Genomic DNA, 24,262 nt, shown 5'->3' on the forward strand with positions numbered 1-24,262 from the left:
AATACTGATTTGCAATCCTTCCATCTTTGTGTTTTATCATTTTAAGGCTGTTAATGGGAACAGAAACACTTGTGAGTACTTTTTAATAATTTCCATATTGATGAATACCGAGATGAGCATTGGATCCTGTTTATGTTACATGATGAGCTACGGACATGCTTCTTTCTCTCTTGATTTAGTTTGCATATCCACCATGAGGTGCCACTCTACAAAATATGCAGAGTATTTAACATGCCATAATCACCACAAGATGCAGATACTGCTTCCTCGTTGGCAGTCTGATAGCTAAGTTTTATCTTACACTAATATATAATAGTGTATAATCTGTGCTTAGAGCCAAGGTGTGTGCCAATTCAGGAGTCCGATGAGCCTTTTCCATGATTGATTGCATTAGGTTTTTTTTAAAAAAAAATTGCAATGATGGTGAGTGATGATATGATGAAATTGGTGAAGAAACATTAAAAAAAATGTCCATACTTAGGCTAGGATTCAAACTCGCATCCCCTGGCTTCTTTCAGTCTGAAATTTTGTGTTTTGAACGGTGGATCAAAGCAGCAGAAGGAGTAGTTTATCTTGTTTGAGTAGAGAAGATGCACTTTTGGAGAGTGATGACGAGTTGTAATTTTAAAAGTACCCTCTATGGAAGGGATTTGGCATTTAAAAGTTACCCACTTAGGGGTTAAAGAATGTAATACTTATAATTTTTTGCATGGCTTAGAAATAGTAGGTACTGGCATGGCACCAATATGCACATGTAAACAATCTCTTTGGCTCAGTAAGTATTCACAAGGCAGAAAAAAACTGATTTTATTCCTAATGATATAAGTACATAGCTGTACTAGGTTTAAAACCCTGGGCAATTGTGATTAGTTTCAACCTGTAATATCAGAATAGGGAAAAACTGCATATATGTAGGATGATTTTTGTATGATCTAAGAGAAAAATCAAACCTGAACTAATTTAATGTTAGTCTTATTATCTTGAGAATGTGATGTGGAATATGAGAAAACATTAATTGTGGAGATAACTTGGTTGCAGATAGTAGTTGTTGTTGATTTTAATGGGCATCTTAGTTCAAGGGCTTTGGAGAAGATGGGGAGGGAAGAGGGAAGGATGCTTGATTTGCCACATTTGTAGGGCATATAGGCCTGATGAATATTTTGTATCATGAAGTAGGCATAACCCAATGCTGCTTTCCTAAATCTTTAGAAATAAAATTCATATCAGTAAAGAAGTACCGGTATATAGATTTAAAGGTTTAACTGATAATTGTAGTGCTTGGGTGTAGAACGTGACATTTTTGGTTATTATTTAGTTACAAAGTAAAATGTGCGATACTTCAATTTTCGAGTGAAATTTCCATGTCATACAATTTGCATTGGACTCGGTGAAGCCTTCTGAAAACACATGAAAAGAATTTATCTGGAGTATAGCTTCTAATAACCTTTTTTCTTAATGAACTCAGAAATAACCAAATTGTCACCATGTTTTACACCCAATCCCTTCAATTAATCATTTAACACTCACCTCAACACAGTTTCTTCCTCTTTAGTAACTTCTGTATGTAATATTTCAAGTAGTTTCCTTTATTTTGCTTTACTGACATGTAAAAGTTATAAGTACACTCTTGGTGCTTTTTAAAGTGGAATAGGTGAATGGATAATGTTCAACTTGACGTCATCAGAGAGTGTACTCGGGGAAGAAATCAAGCAAACAGATTCACATGTGAATGCAAACATATGAGAAGACTTCTTCCATCAGAACTAATTTTTAAGTTTGATAAGGACATTAAATAATGTTGAATGATGTGTACGTTGAAAATATATATATAAATAAATGTACATTAGTGAGAACTATATAAAAACAGATATGTTCACTGACTCTTGTTTTATTGTTTTAGGTATATTACTCCAGAGAAATTTTACATAGAGCCCATAGCCAGCAATAATGAGCTTCTTGTAATAGATAGAGTAAGCCAGGAAGTTAGACTTGACGGTAAGTGAGATATCCATACATATTATTAAGGTTGTGTATGACTGATTATTGTTGTTGGTATATTGGATAATTTATTGTTTTGATCTTTTGTTACATTTAATTCCACAGTTTGGTAATGTTTTGGAATGCGTAATGATTTTTCTCAAGTTTTATGGAAGTATTAGGAAGTGCTTTAAAATATTGCAAAAGCAGGGACTACTCAAGAAGAATGTTGAGATTGTAAAGACAATCAGCACACATAGTACGGTTGAACATTGGCATTGTCAAACATGGGGACCCTCCAGAGGGTTTCGTTATTTTTTTTATTTCATTTGTAAAGGGGAAAAATCAGGAGAACAACCAAGGAATATGATGAATGAGTATTTAAGAAAACTGACAGCATTTCACGGTAAGGGCATACCTTTTCAATGACCAAAATGTATACTTGGAAAAATAATTGAAAATAAAAATACAATTGTTAGGATGGTTAGTATTTTATAGATACAGTAATCACAATTGATATGCATAGCCACAGCTGATTCTAATTAGGGTGTCTGCCAGCCAAGAATGTCAAGAAATTATGTTTGTGGTCCTATTTTCCTATTTTTTGCAGTATAGTGAATTTACATTGTTATATGCCTGTACTGGGATTTGATGAAATTGGATATTTGAAAATCTAAAATTGTATTGAGTTGTGGTTAAGATTTGTTCATTTTGTTTCTTAAGAATTACATCTTGTATGCGTGAAGATGAAGTCTGAAGCATTTTATATGCACTAATAATTAAAGCAAGTCTAATTTTCAGTATTCATTTTAACCGGCCTTGTAGTAGGGGTTTTTCATCAAATAAAAATATATATTTTCTTAATTTCCAACTACGAGGTGGTATCAAAAAGTTTCGAGACTAGCTCTGTTTACAAGAAAGTACTTTATTTATCTACGTTTACACACGATCACCTTCAAAATAGTCACCTTGTACAGCAATGCAGCGCTCCCAGCATTTCTGCCACTGCTGGAATGCATCCTGGAAGTCTTCTTTTCGAAGTGTGTCAAGCATCTTCTGCAATTCACGCTGGATCTCCGCAATGGTGTCAAAACGGTGACTTTTGAGCTGGATCTTCAGCTTCGGGAAGATGGCAAAGTCCGCAGGAGCCAAATCTGGTGAGTAGGGTGGGTGCAGAGGTGCGATCATTTTGTTTCTGGTGAGAAACTCATGTGTGAGGAGAGCACGGTGACAGGGTGCATTGTCGTCGTGGATCAGCCAGTTTTTCGCATGCCACCGATCCGGTCGCTTTCGCCGAATGTCCTCCCACAGACGCCTTAAAACCTGGCAGTAGAACTCGCTATTGACGGTCTGGCCCCTGGGGACGAATTCGTGATGCACAATGCCGCGAATGTCGAAAAAGTCTATGAGCATGACACACCAACAATGGCAGCAGTGTTGTGGATTGTTCTCTGACGATCCTCAAGCACAAGTTGCCGAATGGTTTCGACATTTTCGGGTGTTGTGCTCATTGAAGGTCGTCCTGATCTCTCGTCATCTTCCAGTGATGTTCTTCCACTCTTGAAGCGCGCGTGCCACTCAAAACACTTCGCACGACTCATTGCAGCATCGCCGTACACTTGCCGAATCATGTCAAGCATCTCTGGCAGATTTGCCCAGTTTCACACAGAATTTGACGTTCGCTCGTTGTTCTAACTTGCTGTCCATGATGAAATCGCAGACTTGGTAATGCACGTGGTCAGAAGAGCACCAGCTGCACAGCTCACGATGTACACAGGACAATGTCTCTTGGCGCACTGACTTATGAAGGTTGGTGCTCCCTGTGCCTGTGCGTGCAACCTTGCGCTGCCATCTATTGGCATGTAACAGAACTAGTCTTGAAACTTTTTAATACCACCTCGTATACCTAATTATGGGGCAATAAAATGTTAAGGAAAACTAAGAAAGGTCAAGACAAATGAAAGAAAGATCAAAAATGTAATGAAAAGTCAACATTTTTTGGATTTGTTATCTTGGTAGATACCCTGTTAAGGCATTATTTCAGTACTATTTTTCCCTAGCAATTACCCAAGACATTCATTGTTTGGATTGAAGGGTACCCCCCCAAAGAAATATTAGATATGTCCATGTTGAATATGTGGTAAAAGAAAACCTTGGTATTTTCCATTCCACCAGTGTGGCTGCAATAGCCATACATTTAATGCCCTGCTCCCTCTTCTTTGCAAAGAAAAGCATGAAATCGTAACATTCTTCTTTGAATAATCTTTTATATGAGGTGCATCCAGAAAGTAAGTTCCGAAAGTGCTCCAAGATGGCAAATGGTCAGAGCGGGACACGCTTGCGCAGCAGTGGAGGAGGAACACGTAGCCATATCCTGGTGCAAGCGCAGTTGTATGGAGTCAGTGGTGAGAGAACTGTAGTACGGGAAACATGGCTGCGCACATACAGTCTCCCACCGAGTGCACGATACGCGCGGTAAACAGGTTAATATGCTTCGTATTTGAAGCATATTAATCACATATATGAGTCTGAATTATTTAGCTTCTTGAGAAGAGTTGGCCTCTTCCATTCTCTGTGAGGAAGTTTTTGGTGTATTCTTATCTTTTTTTATGTGTTGTGTTTGTTCTGTGCAGGTCCCTTTATAACCTTGCACTAACTTTTCCCAAAGGGATTTTTACATCCAATTTTTAATTCTTGGGTAAGAATTCATCGAAAAGGGGCTCTTTCCCTGTATACATTGAAGGGTGGAAAATGACCATACGTGCCGAAGCACTCAACAATTATAATTCATTCACTCAGAATTATTTCTAAAATTTTCTTACTATTACAACTATTTTATGATAAAAATATTAGAGAGAATATTAACTGCTAGCAGTTGGATCATGGGATAGTGCACTGTCATCAATTCCCCCCTGTAACATGTTTACAAATTGGGGAAGCAGAAATGGTCCTTTCTTCCCTTTTTTCTTGAGATGCACCCAAGAAATAACTCTGTTGTTTTGTAGTGTAAAAGAAGAGGTGTTATGCTATAAACAATATATAACATAAAATATTGCTATTTTGTTAACTTTTGAATTACTGTTGTTGTTTTTTGTTATTTTGGGGTAAGTATATTTTATCTGGCACTGCTCTATTTATGAATTTTGTCTTAACCATGATACTTAGTTATATATCACACATTGTTAAATCATGTTTTAAAAGTTTGTTCTTTTGTGTATGTGGATAAACATTTTGTAACATCAAATGTAATTTTTTCCATAGTGAATACTGGCCAGGTTCCTAGGATTGCTAGTAGCAAGCAAATATGTGGAATACTAGGTACAATAAAGCTTTTGGCAGGTCCTTATTTGGTTGTTATCACAAAGAAGAAAAAAATAGGTGAAATAAACAACCAAGCCATTTGGCAGATCATAGAAACTGAAGTAATTTCATACACAAGGACACTTCTACATTTGACAGAAAAGCAGGTAAGAATGTTTATTGGTGTTTATTCCGGTGTTATTCAAAATACAAGAGAATGTCGAGTTTTGTTATAGTGTAATTAGGAGCATGTATGTAATCATGCTATGAATGTTATAATATTTTATTAAACATCAATTAAATTTCAGTCAAATATATTTTGGTGTATTATTCATATGCAGGGGCGGCGCGTGCCTTTCCAGGCAGGCAGGGCACATTTTTATTTGGGGGGGGGAGGAGGCAGATAATCTCTAAATTTTTTTTAAGGTTTTTCAGAAGAGTTCCTTGATATAGAGTAAGTAAATTGTTCGAACAATGGGTCACTATTTGGAATAAAATGTAACAAATTCCAATCTAATATCAATAACTAACTAGGAAGATGATGCACCGTTAAGTTCAGTTACAACACTTTTCATTGTCCATGTACCCCCAAAAAAGTTCGTTTACGAAGATAATCTTCATGTCAAGTTGTCTGGAACACAGACACAACCACACAAATAAATACACACGTACAGTAACTATAAACTCTTTCACTCGCAAAAAAAAACTAATAATTTCATAAAAGATCAACACTCACACGGATGGAACACAACGCAAACTCACACATTAACTCAAATCCAAATCCATATACAATGGAAAGGAAGGAGGATTTTTTTGAAAACACCAAGGGACTAGTTTGTGCAATAAAAAGTGTTGTCAACTTTTCAGGTTCGCCGGAACAAGCGCGAAGAAAAGCATTCGAGGGATTTTTTTCTAGCTTATTGCTGCATCTTACTGAGGAAGGTGAAAGTACGAAGGCCTGAAGAACGAATGAAGTGCCTGCCATGAGTTGGAAACACTGAACGGTGAACGAGGCAAACATGAATGGGCAGGGCACCTCGTTCACTGCCCAGAGACAGCTACGAATTTTGCGCTTTTCCATTGTGAGGGGGTACTGTCCCTTGCCTATGCTGTAAAGCTTTGGATCAGTCAGTGACGTCATGTCTCAGGGCAGAGCTGAGATCTGACTCTCTCCAACAGGATGCAGAAATATATTAGCCTCGCACAGGGTGCACGCCCTGTACGTCTGGTTGCAGCAATGTAGGAGTGGAGGGAAAATAATAGTTATATACCGATCGTCTCTTCAGATGAACTTTTTATGTTAAAATTGTTGTGGGGCAGTGCCCTAGTTGCCCTTTATCTAGCATCGCCACTGTTCATATGCCTGTTAAGGGGAACTGTTGCCATTCAGACCCACCGGAGCAGCCAGTGTTGTCACATAGGATTGACAGAAAAGAGCTAAATCCTGCCTAAATAGGAATACAATTTCTGTGAAGCAACCAGAGTAGACTGCAAAGCCAAGGCTGGATTGAACTACAACTGAGACCAGTTAGGTAATAGACGAAAATTTAGTTCCTTGGTGTGATTCGTGATTTGGACAAACCTTGCTCCAAAATACTAAGTTGGCAACAACAGTAGTACTTAGAGCTGGGCTTCCCTCCCACCAAGGAGCGGAGGTCTGTCGTCTGCTCAGTGCTCACCACACAAACGTCAAACTGACCCGAGAAAAGTGTGTATCCTCTTTTTCCCCTTCGCACCTCATTACAAAGAAACAGAGAGAGATGAAGAATTGACAAGGGTCTATCACTATTCATTGGATTTTCGTGGTAACTGTCTCATGAGTGGTAGTTCTTTCTAGGAGTGTTTGTGGCTAAATCACTGTTCTGATTGCAAAACAAAAACGAAATGAACAAATATCTAGCTCGAAGACATGTTTTCTTTACTGAAGAGGGGGGGGGGGGTGTAATAACGTCTAGCAGGCATAATTGTCGTACTGATAGCCGGTAACACTTTTTAAAAAGTCATGCCACGCCACTGCTAATAACTAATAATCTGTTCTCTCTAAATATAAGAATGGATGTATGTGTGTATGTGTGTGGTTGTGTATATTTGTTTGTTCGGGCATAACTCTCAAACACCTGGAACAATTTCAACCAAACTTGATACACGTATCACTTGCAATCTGGAAGTAAATACTGTGGGGGTAAGACACCCCTGCCACCCCTAGGGTGGGGGTGGGAAGGGGTGACATGTAAAAATAATTGAGAACCACCAATATTAAATTCCACACAGACAGACATTCATGACTTTATGCAATCTGCACAACAATAGTGTTTCTCGGGTTGTCTAACATTCAGGCTGTGTTGCGAATGGAATCCATAGTTTTCGTAACTCTCCCAATGCGGTTCAACTCCAAGTTCATCACCTATCGTCATGGGGCTGAGAGGGGTTAAAAATAAAATGCCACAAATGACCTAGATTAGTGTCGAATCCATAGTTTTCGGAGTGTCTTAAGCTAATTGGTGACATTCACGATGAAATAAAATTAGTTACATTTCACATTAGAATTTATTATTTTCCTGTCTAATACAAGATTGGGATAAATAAACACCCATGCAACGCTGGGTAATCAGCTAGTGTATAAGATTTAATCTGATACTTGGGCATTGTACTAGTTCAAAGTTGTTCAGAATAGTAGATATATTTACATAGTTAATATTTCATTGCAATTATAAAGATATCAATTTACTAGGGTTTTGCTTTAAAATTAGGGCCGGGCTGATGCCTAAGGTTGCAGAAAGTTTAGCCTGGCACAGTTCGCGCCAAACCGTAGATTTCCTACTGCTAGCGAACTTTTCCAGGTGTCACATTAGTATTTTCAACCATTGGCAGAAGCCTTGGAGACAGCACGTGCTTTGTCCTCTGCCTACCAGGGGTCGCTGCTTCCTTCACATTGTTGCCATGTTATGAAGGACGTGAATGTTCTGGTGCTGGAGACATCTGTGCTTGCACCCCCAAATGACCGCTCGCAGTTTGGCCTGTCTCCACGTTTGCTTGCTTGTGCCAACAACGTCCTGCAGACGACAGAGAAGGTTTTGGCAGGAGCCGTGCCAGGTTAAACCTTTTGCCCTATAGGTATTGATGCCAGCTGATTGTAGGGGTACAGTCACGTACACTGCCGGCTTGTAATGAATACATTGACTTTCAATGGAATCCTTACAAGCCGGCAGTGTCCGTGACTGTACAAGTGTTGATTGGAATTTAATAAACGATACTGGCCATTACTTTTTCAGAGTTTAAGTATGTTGTGAGGTCCACAAAAAATGCTGCACGACACTATCTTGAAGTCTAATTATCCTATTGGAAAAATCGATTTCATAATTAAAACTTTTATTTTAGTATTCCAATTATCTCATTTGCAATCCTTGAATATTTTAAAGCAACATTTTGTCCGTGGTCTAATTCCAATGCAGTGCTTAGTTATTATAGATATTGTGATAAACTTCTAACCTGCTTGCTGCATATACTGTATATCTGTATTTTTGTCCCTAGCCTGAAGAGATTGTAGTTAATGTAGATACTAGGGTGGGACCGATTAATCGGTACTCTATCGGTATCGGCCGATATAGGCATATTGGTGTATCGGTAAAATTACCGATCTGATATATCGATAAATATCTGATAATTTAGTGCAAAATTCTGCCATTTTGTTGTAATTTTTATGGATAATCTCCATGCTCTACTTTCTAAAAATGTAAATGTCTAAATATGCAATTTCTTTTTCACTGCAGTCACCTTGAAACACACATTTATTAAGGAGGTCAATGAGCCTTCAGGTTCTTCAAGGACCATTTCTAATTTCATATCGGATCGGTAGAATATCTGTTATCGGTATCGGCCAAAATTTCATATCGGCCCATCCCTAGTAGATTCATGCTCTTAGTTTGTGAGTTCTTATAAAAATGTATATCTGTGGCATTTACTATTTTTTTTGCTGTAAATATGTGCTATTACAGTTATGTGTTACAGAGGACATGTGCTATTAAGGGGTTCTTTTTCCATGTGTTATGCATGTACTTCTTATTTTTTATTTTACATCACTTTTCTGCCACTTTTGGCTAATTATGACAATAAGGATGAATGATGAAATTGATGACGAGAGCCTCCCATACCAAGACTGGGACTCAAACCTGGGAACTTTGGTGGCAATATCGAAACTTGATCACTTGACATGCTTAGGCACCAACCCTGCACATTCACTTATTGCATGCAATGGCAGGCTATGCAGTAAAGAGAAGACTTCTCACTGGATGGTATTCACCTTTATATGAACTCCATCACTATAGAATTTATTTATAAATAAATGTGGAAACTAATGAGCAGGGAATGGATTTATATGAGGGTCACTATTTATATTTTGAGCCTTGGCAACACTGATTGAAGTTAGGCGCGATTTGACGTTTGCACGGAATCGTCTAGCATTATTGACCATAACGTACTTCAAATGTTTTGTCAATAGCTTCATTTGTGTTGTTAATGTTGCCTTGGAGATTGCGCGACAACAATAAAATGGAATTAACTCGTGAACATTTTCGTGCAATGATTTTTTACGATTTTCGACGTGGATTATCAAGACTAGAGTGCATCGTTCAACTTACTTCCACATTTGGCGATGAAGCCCCATCCTTTGCCACTGTGAAACGCTGGTATAACGAATTTAATCGTGGCCGCCATTCGCTCACCGACGAGATTCGCGAAGGTCGTCCAAAATCAGTTGTTCAAGAAAACATTGATGCTGTGCAAAACCTAATACTGCAAGATCGTCATGTGACATACTGTGAGATTGAGGCAAGCATAGGCATTAGTTCCACCAGCATATATAAATTATTACATGATCATTTAGCTGTGAGATAGGTATGTTCTCGTTGGATCCCACACTATTTGACAAAAACTCAAAAAGACGCTCGCGTCAATTGGTGCAAACAAATGCTCAATAAATACAATCGTGGTGCTTCAAAAGACGTATATAAGATGGTAACAGGTGACGAATCATGGATATATGCATATGAGCCGGAACGTAAACAGCAGTCGACTGTATGGGTGTTTCAAGATGAACCCAATCCAACAAAAGTTGTTTGCGCTCGAAGCACATCGAAAGAAATGGTCGTTTTTTTTTTCGGGAAAACTGGTCATGTGGCAACTGTGCCTTTAGAGGAACGTAGAACGGTCAACTCTGAATGGTACACAACAATTTGTTTGCCAGAGGTCTTCGGTCAAATACGGAAAACAAACAAACGCCGTCGGATCATTCTTCATCAAGACAATGCCAGCTGTCACACATCTCGTCTAACAACCGACTTTATGAACAGTCAAAAAATCGAATTGATGGGTCATCCGCCGTACAGTCCTGATTTGGCACCCAATGACTTCTTCTTGTTCCCGAATGTCAAGAATAAATTGCATGGACAACGATTTTCGTTGGCGGAAGACGCTGTTGATGCGTTCAAAAACCATATTATGGAGGTGTCTCAAGAAGATTGGAAAAACTGCTTTGACAAATGGTTCGAACGAATGCAAAAGTGTATTGACCATAAAGGAGAATACTTCGAAAAACAATAAAGCAGTTTTCAATGCCAAATTCCTGTTTTTTCATTTTTAGGCTCAAAATATAAATAGTGACCCTCGTATGTAAATACATATTTTTGCAATCAGTTATATTTTGTATTATCTTTGCACATCATTACATGAAAACTTGAAAAATTTAGGTTTTATTTTCATATGTGTACATATATTAGGTTTTGGCTCATATTTTATTTATTTTTACAGATTATTTCCATGTTTTAGAACATTTCTAAACATATACTTCTTATTTGTGCAATAACTACATGTCCCCATGTGACCTAAAGAGTTGGATGAATTTCTTGCAAATAACTGACAAAGTTTGAAGCGACGTTAAACTAACTAAAGTTTACAACCTTTGTTGTAGTCTCCAGTTGTGTTTATTACAAGTTTTCTGTCATCTCAAAGGCCTCCCCGATGGCGCAGTAGAAGTGTCATCACCTTGTAATCAAGGGGTCCCAGGTTCGATATCTGTTGGAGGCACATAGTGGTTCGGATCCCACTTTAAACTGTAAGTCCAGTCCCAATTAGCCTTACTGTGCATAAAGTGGACTTAAAACACCAACTCAATCCAATTCTGTCATCTGAACAATAATTTATTTTTTATACCTCGCAACTGCTTGCTTTTGCTATCGTAAAACACTTGAAATTCCTGTTTATTTACAATTGTTGTCAACAATAGAGAATAAGGGCTCAAGCATTGGTACAAACATTATTGGAAGAGAGTCCCAAGTCCAGCAGCCCATTAGTAACCCCACCTTCACTACTAGTTGCTTGCCCGACAGTAACACCAGAATCAACGATTTTGTGGCGCACGTGCAGGATTTGCTTCTGGACAGTCACGGTAATAGTTACAATGCCGAGCAAGGTGTTATCAATTGTTTTAAAACTCAAGAGTTATGTAGATAATGTCTTATATTATTAAAAAGGTAAATTTCTACAATTTTAAGTCCATGTTTTTGTGAAAATAACTAAATATGTATGTACATATTTAGCTGATTTTTACTACATATAAATCCATTTCCTGCTAATGAGTCTCGAAAGTTTGAATTTATTATCCTGTTAAAATAAACTGAATATGTGACTTATCAGGTTTTATCCGTGGACTCTTCAATTGAAAAAGCATCACGTGATATATTTTGAATTATTTGCAAATTTGGTATCAGCAACAGTGAAGTTATTTACTGTCACTTAGCTTATACTTTATCGAAATGATTATATATTGTAAGATGTGTGTATTAACTGTTTGATTCTTATATTTCAGATTTATGAGAACAAAATATATTTGTCTATGGTCGAATTCGTGCTTAATGTACCTTTCCTATATTTCTCATACACATATGATTTAACTCATACACTGCAAAGGCTGCACAATACAACTCCGGAGTTCTTACAGGTTAGTGTGAGGCATTAAAATTATGCAGATATGTTTATTTGCGTTTCCAGCATTTTGAAGTATTGATTATGTAAGTGAGGCCTAGTTATCTTTTAAAGTGGGTAACTTTAACCAGTTCCTTTTTAATATGAGTAACTATACCTGCTGGTTTCTTCAGGTAACGATAATGAATATAACAATTTACAGTTACTTTTCTCTAATTTTTGTACATTAAAGAACAACATTATACATAATTGATTAAGAAAAATTAGGATCCAAGTTATAATCTCCATATTTCATTTACATGGTGTAAATTTTTTCCAGTTTGTATCTTGACTTTAAATTTTTTGCCTCTATATTTTTGTATTTAAACTTATGAGGTTTATAGTAATTTAATGAAAGATTCAGTTAATTTTAGATGCTCACCCCAGAGAATTAAAGAATGAAAGCCTGCTTTTAGTTTATCTTAGCATTCTGCAAGTTATGTCTTAACTAGAATCAAGTAACTGGAAAATTAGTGGTTACTTCTTGAAGGGTTTAGTGATTTCTTGTTCACATTGTAGAATAAGTAACATCTAAAGATTTTCATGAAAGTTAACTTTTCCTTACAACAGTAACATGTTTGTTGCACAGAAATTACATATTAGAAATGTTTCTCAAAATTATAATTTTTTTGCAATGTTTCGCAATTCCTCCACCGTTACCTGCTGATTATGGCAGGTATTTCCACATTGCTTTTCTTATTCTAGGAACCAATTGTTATTTTGGGTTATGGCATCTGGGATTGAGGTGGTATACCATTGTTGTTAGAATAAGAAGTGCAATGTGGAAATATGAAACTTTTTCCACCAAATATTTTCATCATGTTTACCACGTCACATTGCGAAGTTTCATTATATTTACAGATGCCACTCCATGAAAGAGCAGATCCACGATTTGTTTGGAATGGTCATTTACTACGAGACTTTGCAAACCAGCCAGAACTGCAGAGGTACTGCTTACCAGTACTACATGGATGTATCCTTTGTATAGCAAATATTTACTTATTTTTGTGTTGACATCAGCTCAATTTTGCCTGATGTGCAGTGCATATTTCCGTCACTTGTGCCACCTGCCTGTGGCCCACTTGGCAGCTGGCCAGACGGCAACTCCCAGCATATCGCGCATGATATCTCTGCTATCGAAACTGGTAGCTTCGAAATTATTTCAAGTTCTCAGAATTACAGTTACAATTACAATCAAAATAAGCACGAACCTTGTCACAGGGGATATTGGAAATGTTCTCATCCATCCACAAATTTCTGTTTTTAAGAAATTTTGCGAAGCTTTAATAACAAGACATGCAAAAAAAGACACTTTAGTTTCCTAAGAGCTTGCGGTACCAGAGCAGCAACTGAAACACATGACTTTGCGCATAACTTGTGAATTTGTTAACCCCATTCCATTTCAGTATCTTCGCGATTTCATTCCAGTTGTATTTTTAAAGTGTTTACGTGTTGCTGGTGTTCTTGTGATTTTCTAATGTTGTATAAAGTGTTTAGTGTTGCAAGTGTTATTTGTGTTTCACTATAGTTTTGTAAATGGCACATGCATACACATTACAACAAAATAAAGTCTATGCAACAAACCTCCACGCATCAGAAGAACTGAAAAAGAATATCAGGAGAGAAACTGAAGCAATATCAGAAGCTGAACTGTTGTGTGTAAATGGAAATTTCCTGAAAAGATGCCAGAAATGTGCGGATGCAGGACGACACCATTTCTAGTATCTTTTGTGACATGGTATGTGCTTCCTTGGATTGTAATTGTAACTGTAATTCTGAGAACTTGAAGTCATTTTGAAGGCTGAATGTTAATTGTTTAGCATTGGTTGGTGCAGAAGTATGTTAACTAGGATAGAACTGCTACCCCTTGTGAATTGATACAGATGCCGAACTCATACTGATTCCACCAATACTGATACTTGTACATGTAACAACTTAAAATATAATTCAGGACATTTATACATTTTAATATGTAAGTATTCCACAATTTCATTTTTAAATATTCATAACTTCCCATGTAAGATAATCAGGATATTGAAATAACTGTCATTGGTCACACAATCCACTTTTTTGACACTATACTGGAGCAAGATTATTGAATATTGTGCAATTTACATAACTTCCAGGATATACAGTTTCAGCAAAAGGTTCGACACCAAAATACTACATGTACATTGCTCACGCCATTTAATCGTAACAAAAGATGCAAACATGGTTCAATAGTCAATAGTACAACCAACCTTTGTGCTGTCGATATGCTCTGGCTTGGAATCGTTTGACCTGCGATATTCCTCCATTGTTACATGTCAACTTGTCAACTTCAGTTTAGACAACCTGTAGCACATTGTATTCCGCACATTCTCAATTGTGTTGAAGTCTGGACTTCTCACAGGCCAAGACAACATGTTAATATTCTTGTTATCACTTACTGTCTTGAGCAACTTATTTATTTCTTATATTGATGACACCTTTGCTGCTGGTCCATCATAACAATCCACTGTCCTATCATAGGCACGCGAGAGAAGGATCAACTGAGAAGAAGGCAGAACAGTTTCAGTGTTGCCAGAGGGCACTGGTGGTATCTTTTCAGATTGCCTTTCATTTGCATGCCCAGTTGTAATGGTTGACAGTGCCTTCAGGTGCCCAATGCATTGTTTCCACGTTATTCCAACATGTTTTCTTTCATTGCCCATTGCTACCACAAAGACTATACAACCAGGCTGATGTGTGATGTGTTCTTTTTACTCATGGCTCATTACTCATTTCTTGTTCACACATGTCAGATTTTGACCTCCTATTGCAAACCAACATGTCAATCCTAATAGCAATCCCTGCTTGGTTCTTGTAGCAACACTGTGCTGCAAAATTGCATAATTTCCTTAGACCCCGCAAAGTGTTGCATGGCATATTTGTGGAGCCCATGAAAGGCCAAAATGCCAGAAAGGTATCGGCAGGAATTGGTATATAAATTCCAACCAATACTTTCCGATACCAATACCACTGATCTCAACTCTAATATTTATCTTATTTAATTTTGACGTTATTAGAACAGCTAGAGGCAGCATATATATACGAATTAGAATTTTTGATGTCAAGAAGAGTTACTTGGAAAGTAGCCTGTACTGTTCTGAAGAAGATATTTTCCTGATCTTTTCCCTAGTTATATCAATAAACCACTGTACTATAAATAGCAAGAATTTTGTGTGGACCCTGATTTCAAGGAGATGCTGTTTCAGAGCAGGCTGCCGGCTGTTTATGCGAGGGCTGGATGTAGAAGGGAATGTTGCGAACTATGTCGAAACGGAGCAAATTGTTGAACATATGGGGGACAGAGCTTCTTTTGTACAGGTAATTATTTGACCTTTTTAGTAGAATTTGTATGTTGGATATTGGATTTTTTAAAGAAATTATTCTATATTTAAGAAAAACATTTTTTTGTGTGTATGCACACACATACAACATTTAACAGTCTTTAAGGTTTCTTGTTATTGATACAGATTATCCTGTTTGCTCTACTGTGAACTGAAAAATAAAGATTTAAAACCGATAAACTTTAAAGTGCACATGTATTAATGTCATTTATTGCTTATGTTACAGACTAGAGGTTCCATACCTTTATTTTGGTCTCAGCTACCAAACTTGAAGTACAAGCCTCGACCAGTGCTCAGTCTAACAGAAAATCATGCGGAAGGATTTTCAAGACATTTTGATAATCAGATCTTCAATTATGGGAGACAAGTTGCAGTTAATTTGGTAGGTACAATAGATTTTGTTCATCACAATAGTCCTTTTCTTTATGTGAATATTTGTAAAGCTTGTAAGATTTTCAGGCTCCCATGTAGTCAATGTTACTTCTTGCCATTGGAGTGAGTAGTCCTGGCTTCGATTCCTGGTGAAGGCCACCAAAATTTCAATGTTGACCTGCATCGTGATTAGTAGGGAAAGGATTTTAAGGTGCAAAATTATGATTGAGAAAGGGGAAAAAAGGTTCTGAAAATGTTTTCAAAAAGGTGCATGCTGATAAAATGCCTTTATTCAATGCTCTCTTTTTTTCCACCTTCTGTATATAATGCACGCAGACCGCATAGAGAACTGTGATTCTGCTGAACAGATTTTGTTGAAGGTTGTGTTTTCTCTTGCGAGTTTTGTTGCATTATATTGGTAACTATCGGGGCTTCCCCCCCCCCCCCCCCCGAAAGATTTATCAAGCACTAAAATTAAACAATGAAAAATTTATTCGTTTAGCCGTTGTTATATAAATTCCTCTGAACTTATTGTAAGACAAGGATTATATTGGGATCATACGGCTTTGAAAGACAGGAAGGACGTATTTAGGGACGGGGGTCCAGGGATCCGGACTCCCCGAAAGACTTACCAAGTACTAAAATTAAGTAATGAAAATATTAGCATTTGTTGCATAATCGATGGTTATTAATTTCCTCTGAACTTTTTAGAAGGCAAGGATTATATTGGGATCATACGGCTTTAAATCACATTACAAAGAAGATTTATGTACACTACTACTCAAAATAATATACATAGAATTTTAACCAGAAACTTACTTTTGTCTAACTACATGTAACATCATTTTTGTTATTCGATAAATATTCAATTATTCATCTATTTGACATTAATTTCATTGCCAGGGCACTCATTTTTATGTAAGTTATTCCGATCATAACTACAGGTAAGCTACGTAATGAATATGCGCTGTTATATCTCTATTCTTATACAGTCTTTTGACCTAATCCTGTGATAATAATATAATTTTAATTTATGTATTGTAATTAGTATTTATTTAAGACAAAACCCATTAATTTATTAGTTGCCGCGTTGGCTCAGTCGGTAACGCGTCTGACTATCATGCTCAAGGTTCGATCCCCGGCCGGTTCAAATCCGGGAATTTTTCTAACGTTGGAAGCAGATTCCGGCACCCACCCAGCGTCGAATGACATGGGTACCTGGGGGAAACCATGGGGGGTAAAGGCAGTCAGGGGTGTGGTGCCGATCACATCACCCCCACTTATGACCGGATCAAGAAAGTGTGGGGCATTACCCCCACACCCCCTATACGCCTTCATGGCATGGTGCTAAGCACAGGGGAGCACTTTACCTTTTACCTTTTTTAATTAGTATTTATTTGATTTAATATAATTATTTTAATTTAAACATTATTATTTTATTATTATTATTAATCCTGAGACACTTGGTTCGGGCCACCCCCAAACATATTTCTAGATACGTGCCTGGCTGCAATGATTACATTTTATAGCTCTTGTTCTGCTCTATGAAATGAGACTATAGGATTTTATATAGCTGCTCAAGAAGAGTCAAAATCATGTATTTTTCTGTCCAATTTTTTAACAAAACATGAAAAGTGCTGAAGCATAAAAGATAGGGTAAAAAGGGGATACATGTGCTAATCTCATAAGAAGGTGCAACAAAGTGTGTTCATTTTACTTGATTTCATGTCCTAAAATACATATATCAAACGATTCGTATGAAAACAGCTGCACCTTAAAATCCATTCCCTAGTAATGAGACTTGCAACTGTAATACTCGGATGTTGCGTAGGTCAATTTACCAATCTTCTCAAGAATCGACATGACACACTCTTCATATTTCAACAGTTTATTTGTATCTTAACTGCATCGACGAAAGAATATTTCATTTCTAATCCAGCTAAATAATTCTAAGTTCTAGTAACTGGAAGAGAACATCTAAGAAACATATTTGAAAGTAGGAAGTTCTTTTACTGTGCTCAGAGACAAGGCGAGGGCAGTCGTATGGCAGGCAGCAATTTCCCTGGACATGCATACTGTTTCCTAAAATTGAGTTGTATTTTTTATAGCAAATTGTCATCCAGTCTCTTTGTTTACCAGTGATCTTTCGAAAGTCAATACTAGTGGCTTTATGTGTCAAGTCCACTTCCGTATTGGTTGTTCCGCAACACTCCACCCTTACCGGGCTGCTCCTGGCAGGAAAAACCCAAATAAGCAACTAAATAGGCTCGTTAGTCCTGGGTTCCCATCCCGTTCCTCACCAGAGCACTCGGAACCAAAGAATCAATCACAGGCAAGAACTTACTGAATTAATGTTGCAGGGTGATTGCTGGAAACTTGCAGAAATGGGCTTTATACATTTCTTTACAGTTCAACAAACAAGGCTCGGATTCTTCCAATAATTCTCTAATTTACATTATTTACATTTCTCTAACTTGAGCCTACGGCAGAACTGCCAAGTGGAAGCTAGCATCAGCAGAACCGCCTCAGGATGCTCTTTCTCATGGGAGGCACTGGAGACCAAAGATCACTCTCCCTTCTGCTATCCGCTTTATAAACACTCTCTGTCCTGTCCTCTGTCAGAGGCCATATTTATACTTCCTCCCTCGTCGCAAGGGGAGGGTTGAAAGTTCAAATCTTATTGGCTCTTTTAAACTACACAGAACCATGGAAGAAACCCAAGCATACAGAATCATATACAAACACAAAAAAGAAACAAAAAAACAAATACTGTTTGTAACATGGTAGAAGCACATAATTTTCGTAAATAAAGAAGCAAAATTTCGATATAAAAACTGAGTCAATTTCGGGTTCAAAAGCAGAAAATAGAATAAAATTACGGTGTTATAGTGGTGAAAAATCGGATTAAAAGTGGTATATAAAAATACATTTTGGTTTTAAAATTGTGAACATAACCCTAAATTTGATTGAAAACTACTTATTACACAAAATTAACATTTCACTTCTAATAGCACTTTTATGTAGTTACCAGAGTATTAAGTTTATTTCTGTGTAGAGGAGTCCATTTTTGCTTCTCCAATGTTAACACCAGAATTAATCAATTTTCTGTGAATTGCATAACTTACAGGATAATTCAGACCTCAGAAGCTGTCGCATCGGTAAATAAACCCTAAATTTCATGTTTTGAGTTTATTTTGCATTTTGCAGTTCATTTCGCATTATTTCGTGACAAAACATTGTAGCAAAATTCATCTCACACCTTTCAAAATCATGAAAAATTAACACTACAATGTGTTTTTTTGCCATTTAGTTTTTTCGTCGAAAACGAAATATGCGTGCCCCTATGTATTGGGTTATCTCAGTATCCTATATTTGGTGTTTGGGCAATTATCACATGATTCACTATCTCTCTCTATCTAGAGATCCTTGAATACACTGTTGTTTATCACTTGCATGATGGTTCAACATTTATGGTTAAGCCACTCCTCTCTCTTCCAACCTTGGCAGGGTGGAAGGAGTAGCCTTTTCAAAAGGCATCCAAATGTCACTCTCACTTCTATGTAGTACACCCTAGAAAGGGCTGTGGCGTCTGGACCTATGGCCAGTATAATCATCTGCAGGGCTGTGTGTTGTCCTGTGTTTTCTCCTTATGTGTGCCGAGTGCCCCTTTACAGCCTCGGCTTTTAATTAGGTAAGGATCTCTTATTCCTCAGACCCGTATGCCTCGTATAATGTGACGGATGCAAAATAGCCTAAATGCTGATGCATCCACAATTTTAATTTCAATCAAACAAATCCAATCCTGGCCTTTAGCCAATTGTCTGGACTCATACTTTTGATTAGTAAACAGTATCCTCTGAGGTCACAGTGATATCCGTACGGTGAAAGGTTTTTCAAGTTGGTATCAGAGCTGGATGTAGTCTATAATTGTAACTTAAATATTTTTATAGTAGTGGAACCCCGGTTTTACATTTTCCAACATTATACATTCAATATTCACGGTCCCAATAGAGCAAAATGCTATAAAATTTTCCTCTATTTTACATTTTTCCGCATTTTAAGTTTTTTCAGCTTGGTCCCCTGAAAAATGTAAAATCGAGGTTCCACTGTATTTGTATCTGATTTTTTAAAATGATAGTTTGAAAAAATATCAGCTACAATGTTTATTTACAGTTTAATGATAATGACACTATTTATGGTTTAACATGATTAGTATTTTGTATATTTTTCTAAACAAAATGTTTGCTACTTTTGCCTATAAAAATTATTGAGTTTTAAATCAAGAGAAATGTGTGTGTACATGTTACATTTCCTTTCTTATGAGCTTCACTATATTTTATTTCCTTTATTTTCCTATCATAGAGCCTATTAAACACCATTAAATGATTCAAGATTAATGTACTTTCACCAAACGTGATTCAGATATCTGCAAAATCCTTATGTGCAGTATTCTATAAATTGTTTACTTAAAGTGGTTTAAATCAGTCCACCTTGTTGGCAGGCCCTGGCTCTCAGATGGCTGTTCTGCCAAGGAGTTTATTTTTATAGTTTAATCAGAATATTAGATAGCTGTTATTTAATCATAAAATCTACTTTTTAACTGAAGAAAATGTCTCTTATAGGTGAACCATACAGGTGCTGAAGAGGTGCTAGAACAAGCCTATAAAGAAATGATCATGAAAGCAGCAAATCCTGACATCAGGTGATCAGTATGTTTGTGATTTCTTTTGTTACTGTCCCTAATTGTAGGTGTCATTGGTTGCTTTTGTTAAAGTGGTGCCATTTTGATAGATTTTCCCAGTTTTCTTCATGATTTGTAATGCATAATCAGTTTGTTATAATACATATTTATCGGTGGGGAGGGTTGCACACGTGCATCCGTCGCTATGGAATCTGACTTTTCAAATCAAATTCTAAATTTAAAAAAAGAATCAAGTTCACTAATGGAAAATGTTAGTTACATTTTTATATTAAAAAAAATAAGGGGCACATTTAATGAATGAATGAATGAATTAAAATATTTGGGCGATTTGGCAGATATGGTCATTTTGTACCCTTCAATGTGTAAGGGGAAACAGCCCCTTAACTAAAATTATTACCTAAGATTTAAAAAAGGTGTGTAAGAAGCCCCTTGGGTTGTAAGCGACCTGCAAAAGACAATCACAGCACATTAAAAAGGTAAGGATACACTAAAAAAAACTTCCTCACAGACAGTGGAAGATAATTGCTCTTCTCAAGAAGCTAAAAACAATTGCTAAAACACTGTCGCCATCTCCCAACAGGGATGACAAACAGTTTGGAAATTAAAAGTCTGTCTCATGAAAGCAAAATCAGGAAGAATATGCCAATCATTTAAAATGACGTTGCAGTTGCGACACATATTTGTGTGTTTTCTGTATCGCATAAGTCAGAATAATAAACATGTCATTATAAATTTTGGCACTGTTGCTAGACAAGTTTTAAAATCTGCAACAATATGGTAGAGTTGGCCACATATTTGAATATATTGCATAGTTGTTCATGCTGTACCTTCTTTAGAAGGCTACTTCGGTACTAGAATACTTTTAATTCAATCTTGTATTAATTAATAAATTAACACTAGCTTACCCGAGGGGGGGCCTCTCAGGCTCGCCACCTTTATTTTTTCGATTTTTCAACTGAAAATTTTCATACAAAATTGAAAATAAATTACATTGTTTCCTAGGGTGTTCTCAATATTCTGTACAGGGTAAGTCAAAATGATGGACCCGATTTCAGAGATTTATTCTGTGAAATATAATAAACAAATGTTATTGTGAGATATGTGCTAAGAAAGGTAAACTGTCAAAGTTTTTTTCAAACAAATCACAGGTGTTCTATGTGAGCACCTCGCCTAACACGGCACACATCAAGCCGATAGTCTATCTCCTGCCAAACCTTGTGTAGCATGTTGCAGTCAATATCAGCAATGGCTGCTGTGATACGGGCACACAGGTCATCCAATGTTGTTGGAAGTGGTGGTACGTAAACATGATCCTTGACAAAACCCCACATGAAGAAATCACATGGGAACAAGTCGGGGGAACGAGGTGGCCAATGAAGGAGAGGTCGATCCTCCGGAGATGCACGGCCTATCCAACGTTGTTCCAATGCCCCATTGAGATGGTCCCGAACGCTGCCATGGTAATTCGCAGAGGCACCATCCAATTGGAGAATGAAATCTGCGCTATCCTCTGCAAGCTGTGGAAGGAGCCATAGTTGCAGCATATCAAGGAAAACAAGTCCTGTCACATTACGTTCATGGAAGAGAAAGGGCCCATAAATCTTTTCATGGGAAATGGCACAAAAGGCATTCACTTTGGGAGAATCACGTTCGTGTTCCACAAATTCATGGGGGTTAGCAGTTCCCCAAATCCTTACATTGATTCTATCCACTTTCCTGAAAGGTGAAAAGTAGTTTCATCACTGTAAACTAACCTCTCGGAGAACCCATCCGTTTCCATTAATGCGAGGAAATCAGCACAGAAGGATGCACGCAAAGCATAATCAGTGTCTTTTAAGGCTTGAACTAGTTGCAAGCGGTAGGGCTTCATTTGTAAACGTTTCCGCAGAACCCGCCAGACAGTTTTCTGTGGAAGTTGAAGTTCTCTCGCTGCCTGTAGATGGACTTCTGTGGACTCCGCACGAAACATGTGCACAATCGTTCCACTGTCTCTTCCCCAGTCGACGGACGGCCATTCGATTTTTGTTTACAGAAGCAGCCTGAATCTCTGAAATGTTCATACCACTTACGAATGGCCTTCCTCATAGGTGGTTCTCTGCGATATATGGTACTGAAATGCTGTTGCACACTAATCACAGACTTGGTCACATGATAATCAAGCACACAGAAAGTTCTCTGTTCTCCAGTCAATGCCATTTTCCTGCTCGCTGCTGACTCCTAGCGGTAGAAAGTGGAAACACTGCGTGGAAACTAAACTTTGAAAGTTAACCTTTTGAAGCGCATGTCTCACAATAACATATGTTTATTAGATTTCTCAGAATAAATTTCTGTAATCGGGTCCATCATTTTGACTTACCCTGTATTAGTTTTGTTGAAAAGAAAAGAAAATAATGTAAATAGGAGGCAAAATGCACTTTATGGGTGTATCAGGTGTGTGGTATTCGAGACACTCATGCCAGTAAGAGTGTACAATTGGTTAGTAATGATGGCAGTTTTTGTAATTCTTATAATTAATAAACAACTGCCTCTCTATAAACAAAGAAGCATTAATAAAAATATGTTTTTTGTGTGTATTGACAAATGGTAAAATGTGTGTGCGACACTCATGCAATAATAGGTTATTATTTTTTATTATTGATGGTAATTTTTGTAATTATTACAATGAATAAATAACGAAACCTATATAAACATGAAAGCAAACAGCGATTCAATACCAAAGTGATTTCTGGAATTTTAGTGATTAAAGAAAGTGTGGGCTTGTGAGCCTCCCTTCCTCTCAGGTAAGTAAGTTTCACAGTAAGTAATGCCACAGGTAAGCTAGGGTTAAATGTTTTAAGGTCACATTTGAAAATGTGTAGCTTTATCTTAGCTGGGTTAATTGCTTTCTTAGCCCATATTTACAAAAAAACAAATATGCTGGCTCCTGTGAAAAAGTGGCTGACATCTTTTAAGTACAATGTAGAAAATTCAGCGAAAAATGCAGTCTCAAACAGTTTTGTGCCATCACTCTAACAAGTGAGCCTGTTCCAAGAAGAACCTCATTCACCTCTTTAATCACCGGTCTCCGTGGCAGAGTGGTTAGCACATTGCGCTATGATGCCTTGGTTCGAATCCCGGCTTGGACATGGGTGTTCTTTGTGAGTATCCCATCATCAATTTGATGATATCATCACTCATACTCATCTTTGCGATTAGCCAAAAGTGGCAGAAAAGCAAAGTAAAGTAAATCAATCAATCAATTAATCTACCTCTTTAATTAATGTATGAACCAGGATACCTAAAACATACCTTTTATATTCACTAAAAAATTGGCAGTATTTTGCACTAAATTTCAGCATATTTATAGAAATATTTGATTGGTTAAATTATCACCAACTTTAGCAATTAACTGATGCAGTGAAATGCCTTTATTAGCCAATACCAAAGAGTAATGCAAATCTGCCCCATTACTAAACTACATTTTCCTGCACTTGGTGAATGTGGCATTCTGAATAGAAATGACACAACATTGTTGCTGTAGTCA

At 37.2% G+C, this 24,262-nt stretch overlaps 1 protein-coding gene across 1 annotated transcript in view; it reads left to right on the top strand.

Annotated features, from left to right (window-relative positions):
* Nucleotides 1–24,262, top strand: part of Sac1 (phosphatidylinositol-3-phosphatase SAC1) — a 48,171-nt gene that overhangs the window by 3,225 nt on the left and 20,684 nt on the right. Inside the window, exons 2-8 of the mRNA XM_083112964.1 lie at nt 1,901–1,995; nt 5,239–5,444; nt 12,140–12,271; nt 13,156–13,267; nt 15,455–15,642; nt 15,892–16,047; nt 20,660–20,739. Coding sequence (XP_082969090.1) covers nt 1,901–1,995; nt 5,239–5,444; nt 12,140–12,271; nt 13,156–13,267; nt 15,455–15,642; nt 15,892–16,047; nt 20,660–20,739 — 969 coding nt within the window. The remainder of the gene's footprint in view (nt 1–1,900; nt 1,996–5,238; nt 5,445–12,139; nt 12,272–13,155; nt 13,268–15,454; nt 15,643–15,891; nt 16,048–20,659; nt 20,740–24,262) is intronic.

Source organism: Lepisma saccharinum, chromosome 27, assembly GCF_977018435.1.
Source record: "Lepisma saccharinum chromosome 27, izLepSacc3.1, whole genome shotgun sequence".
NCBI lineage: Eukaryota > Metazoa > Arthropoda > Insecta > Zygentoma > Lepismatidae > Lepisma > Lepisma saccharinum.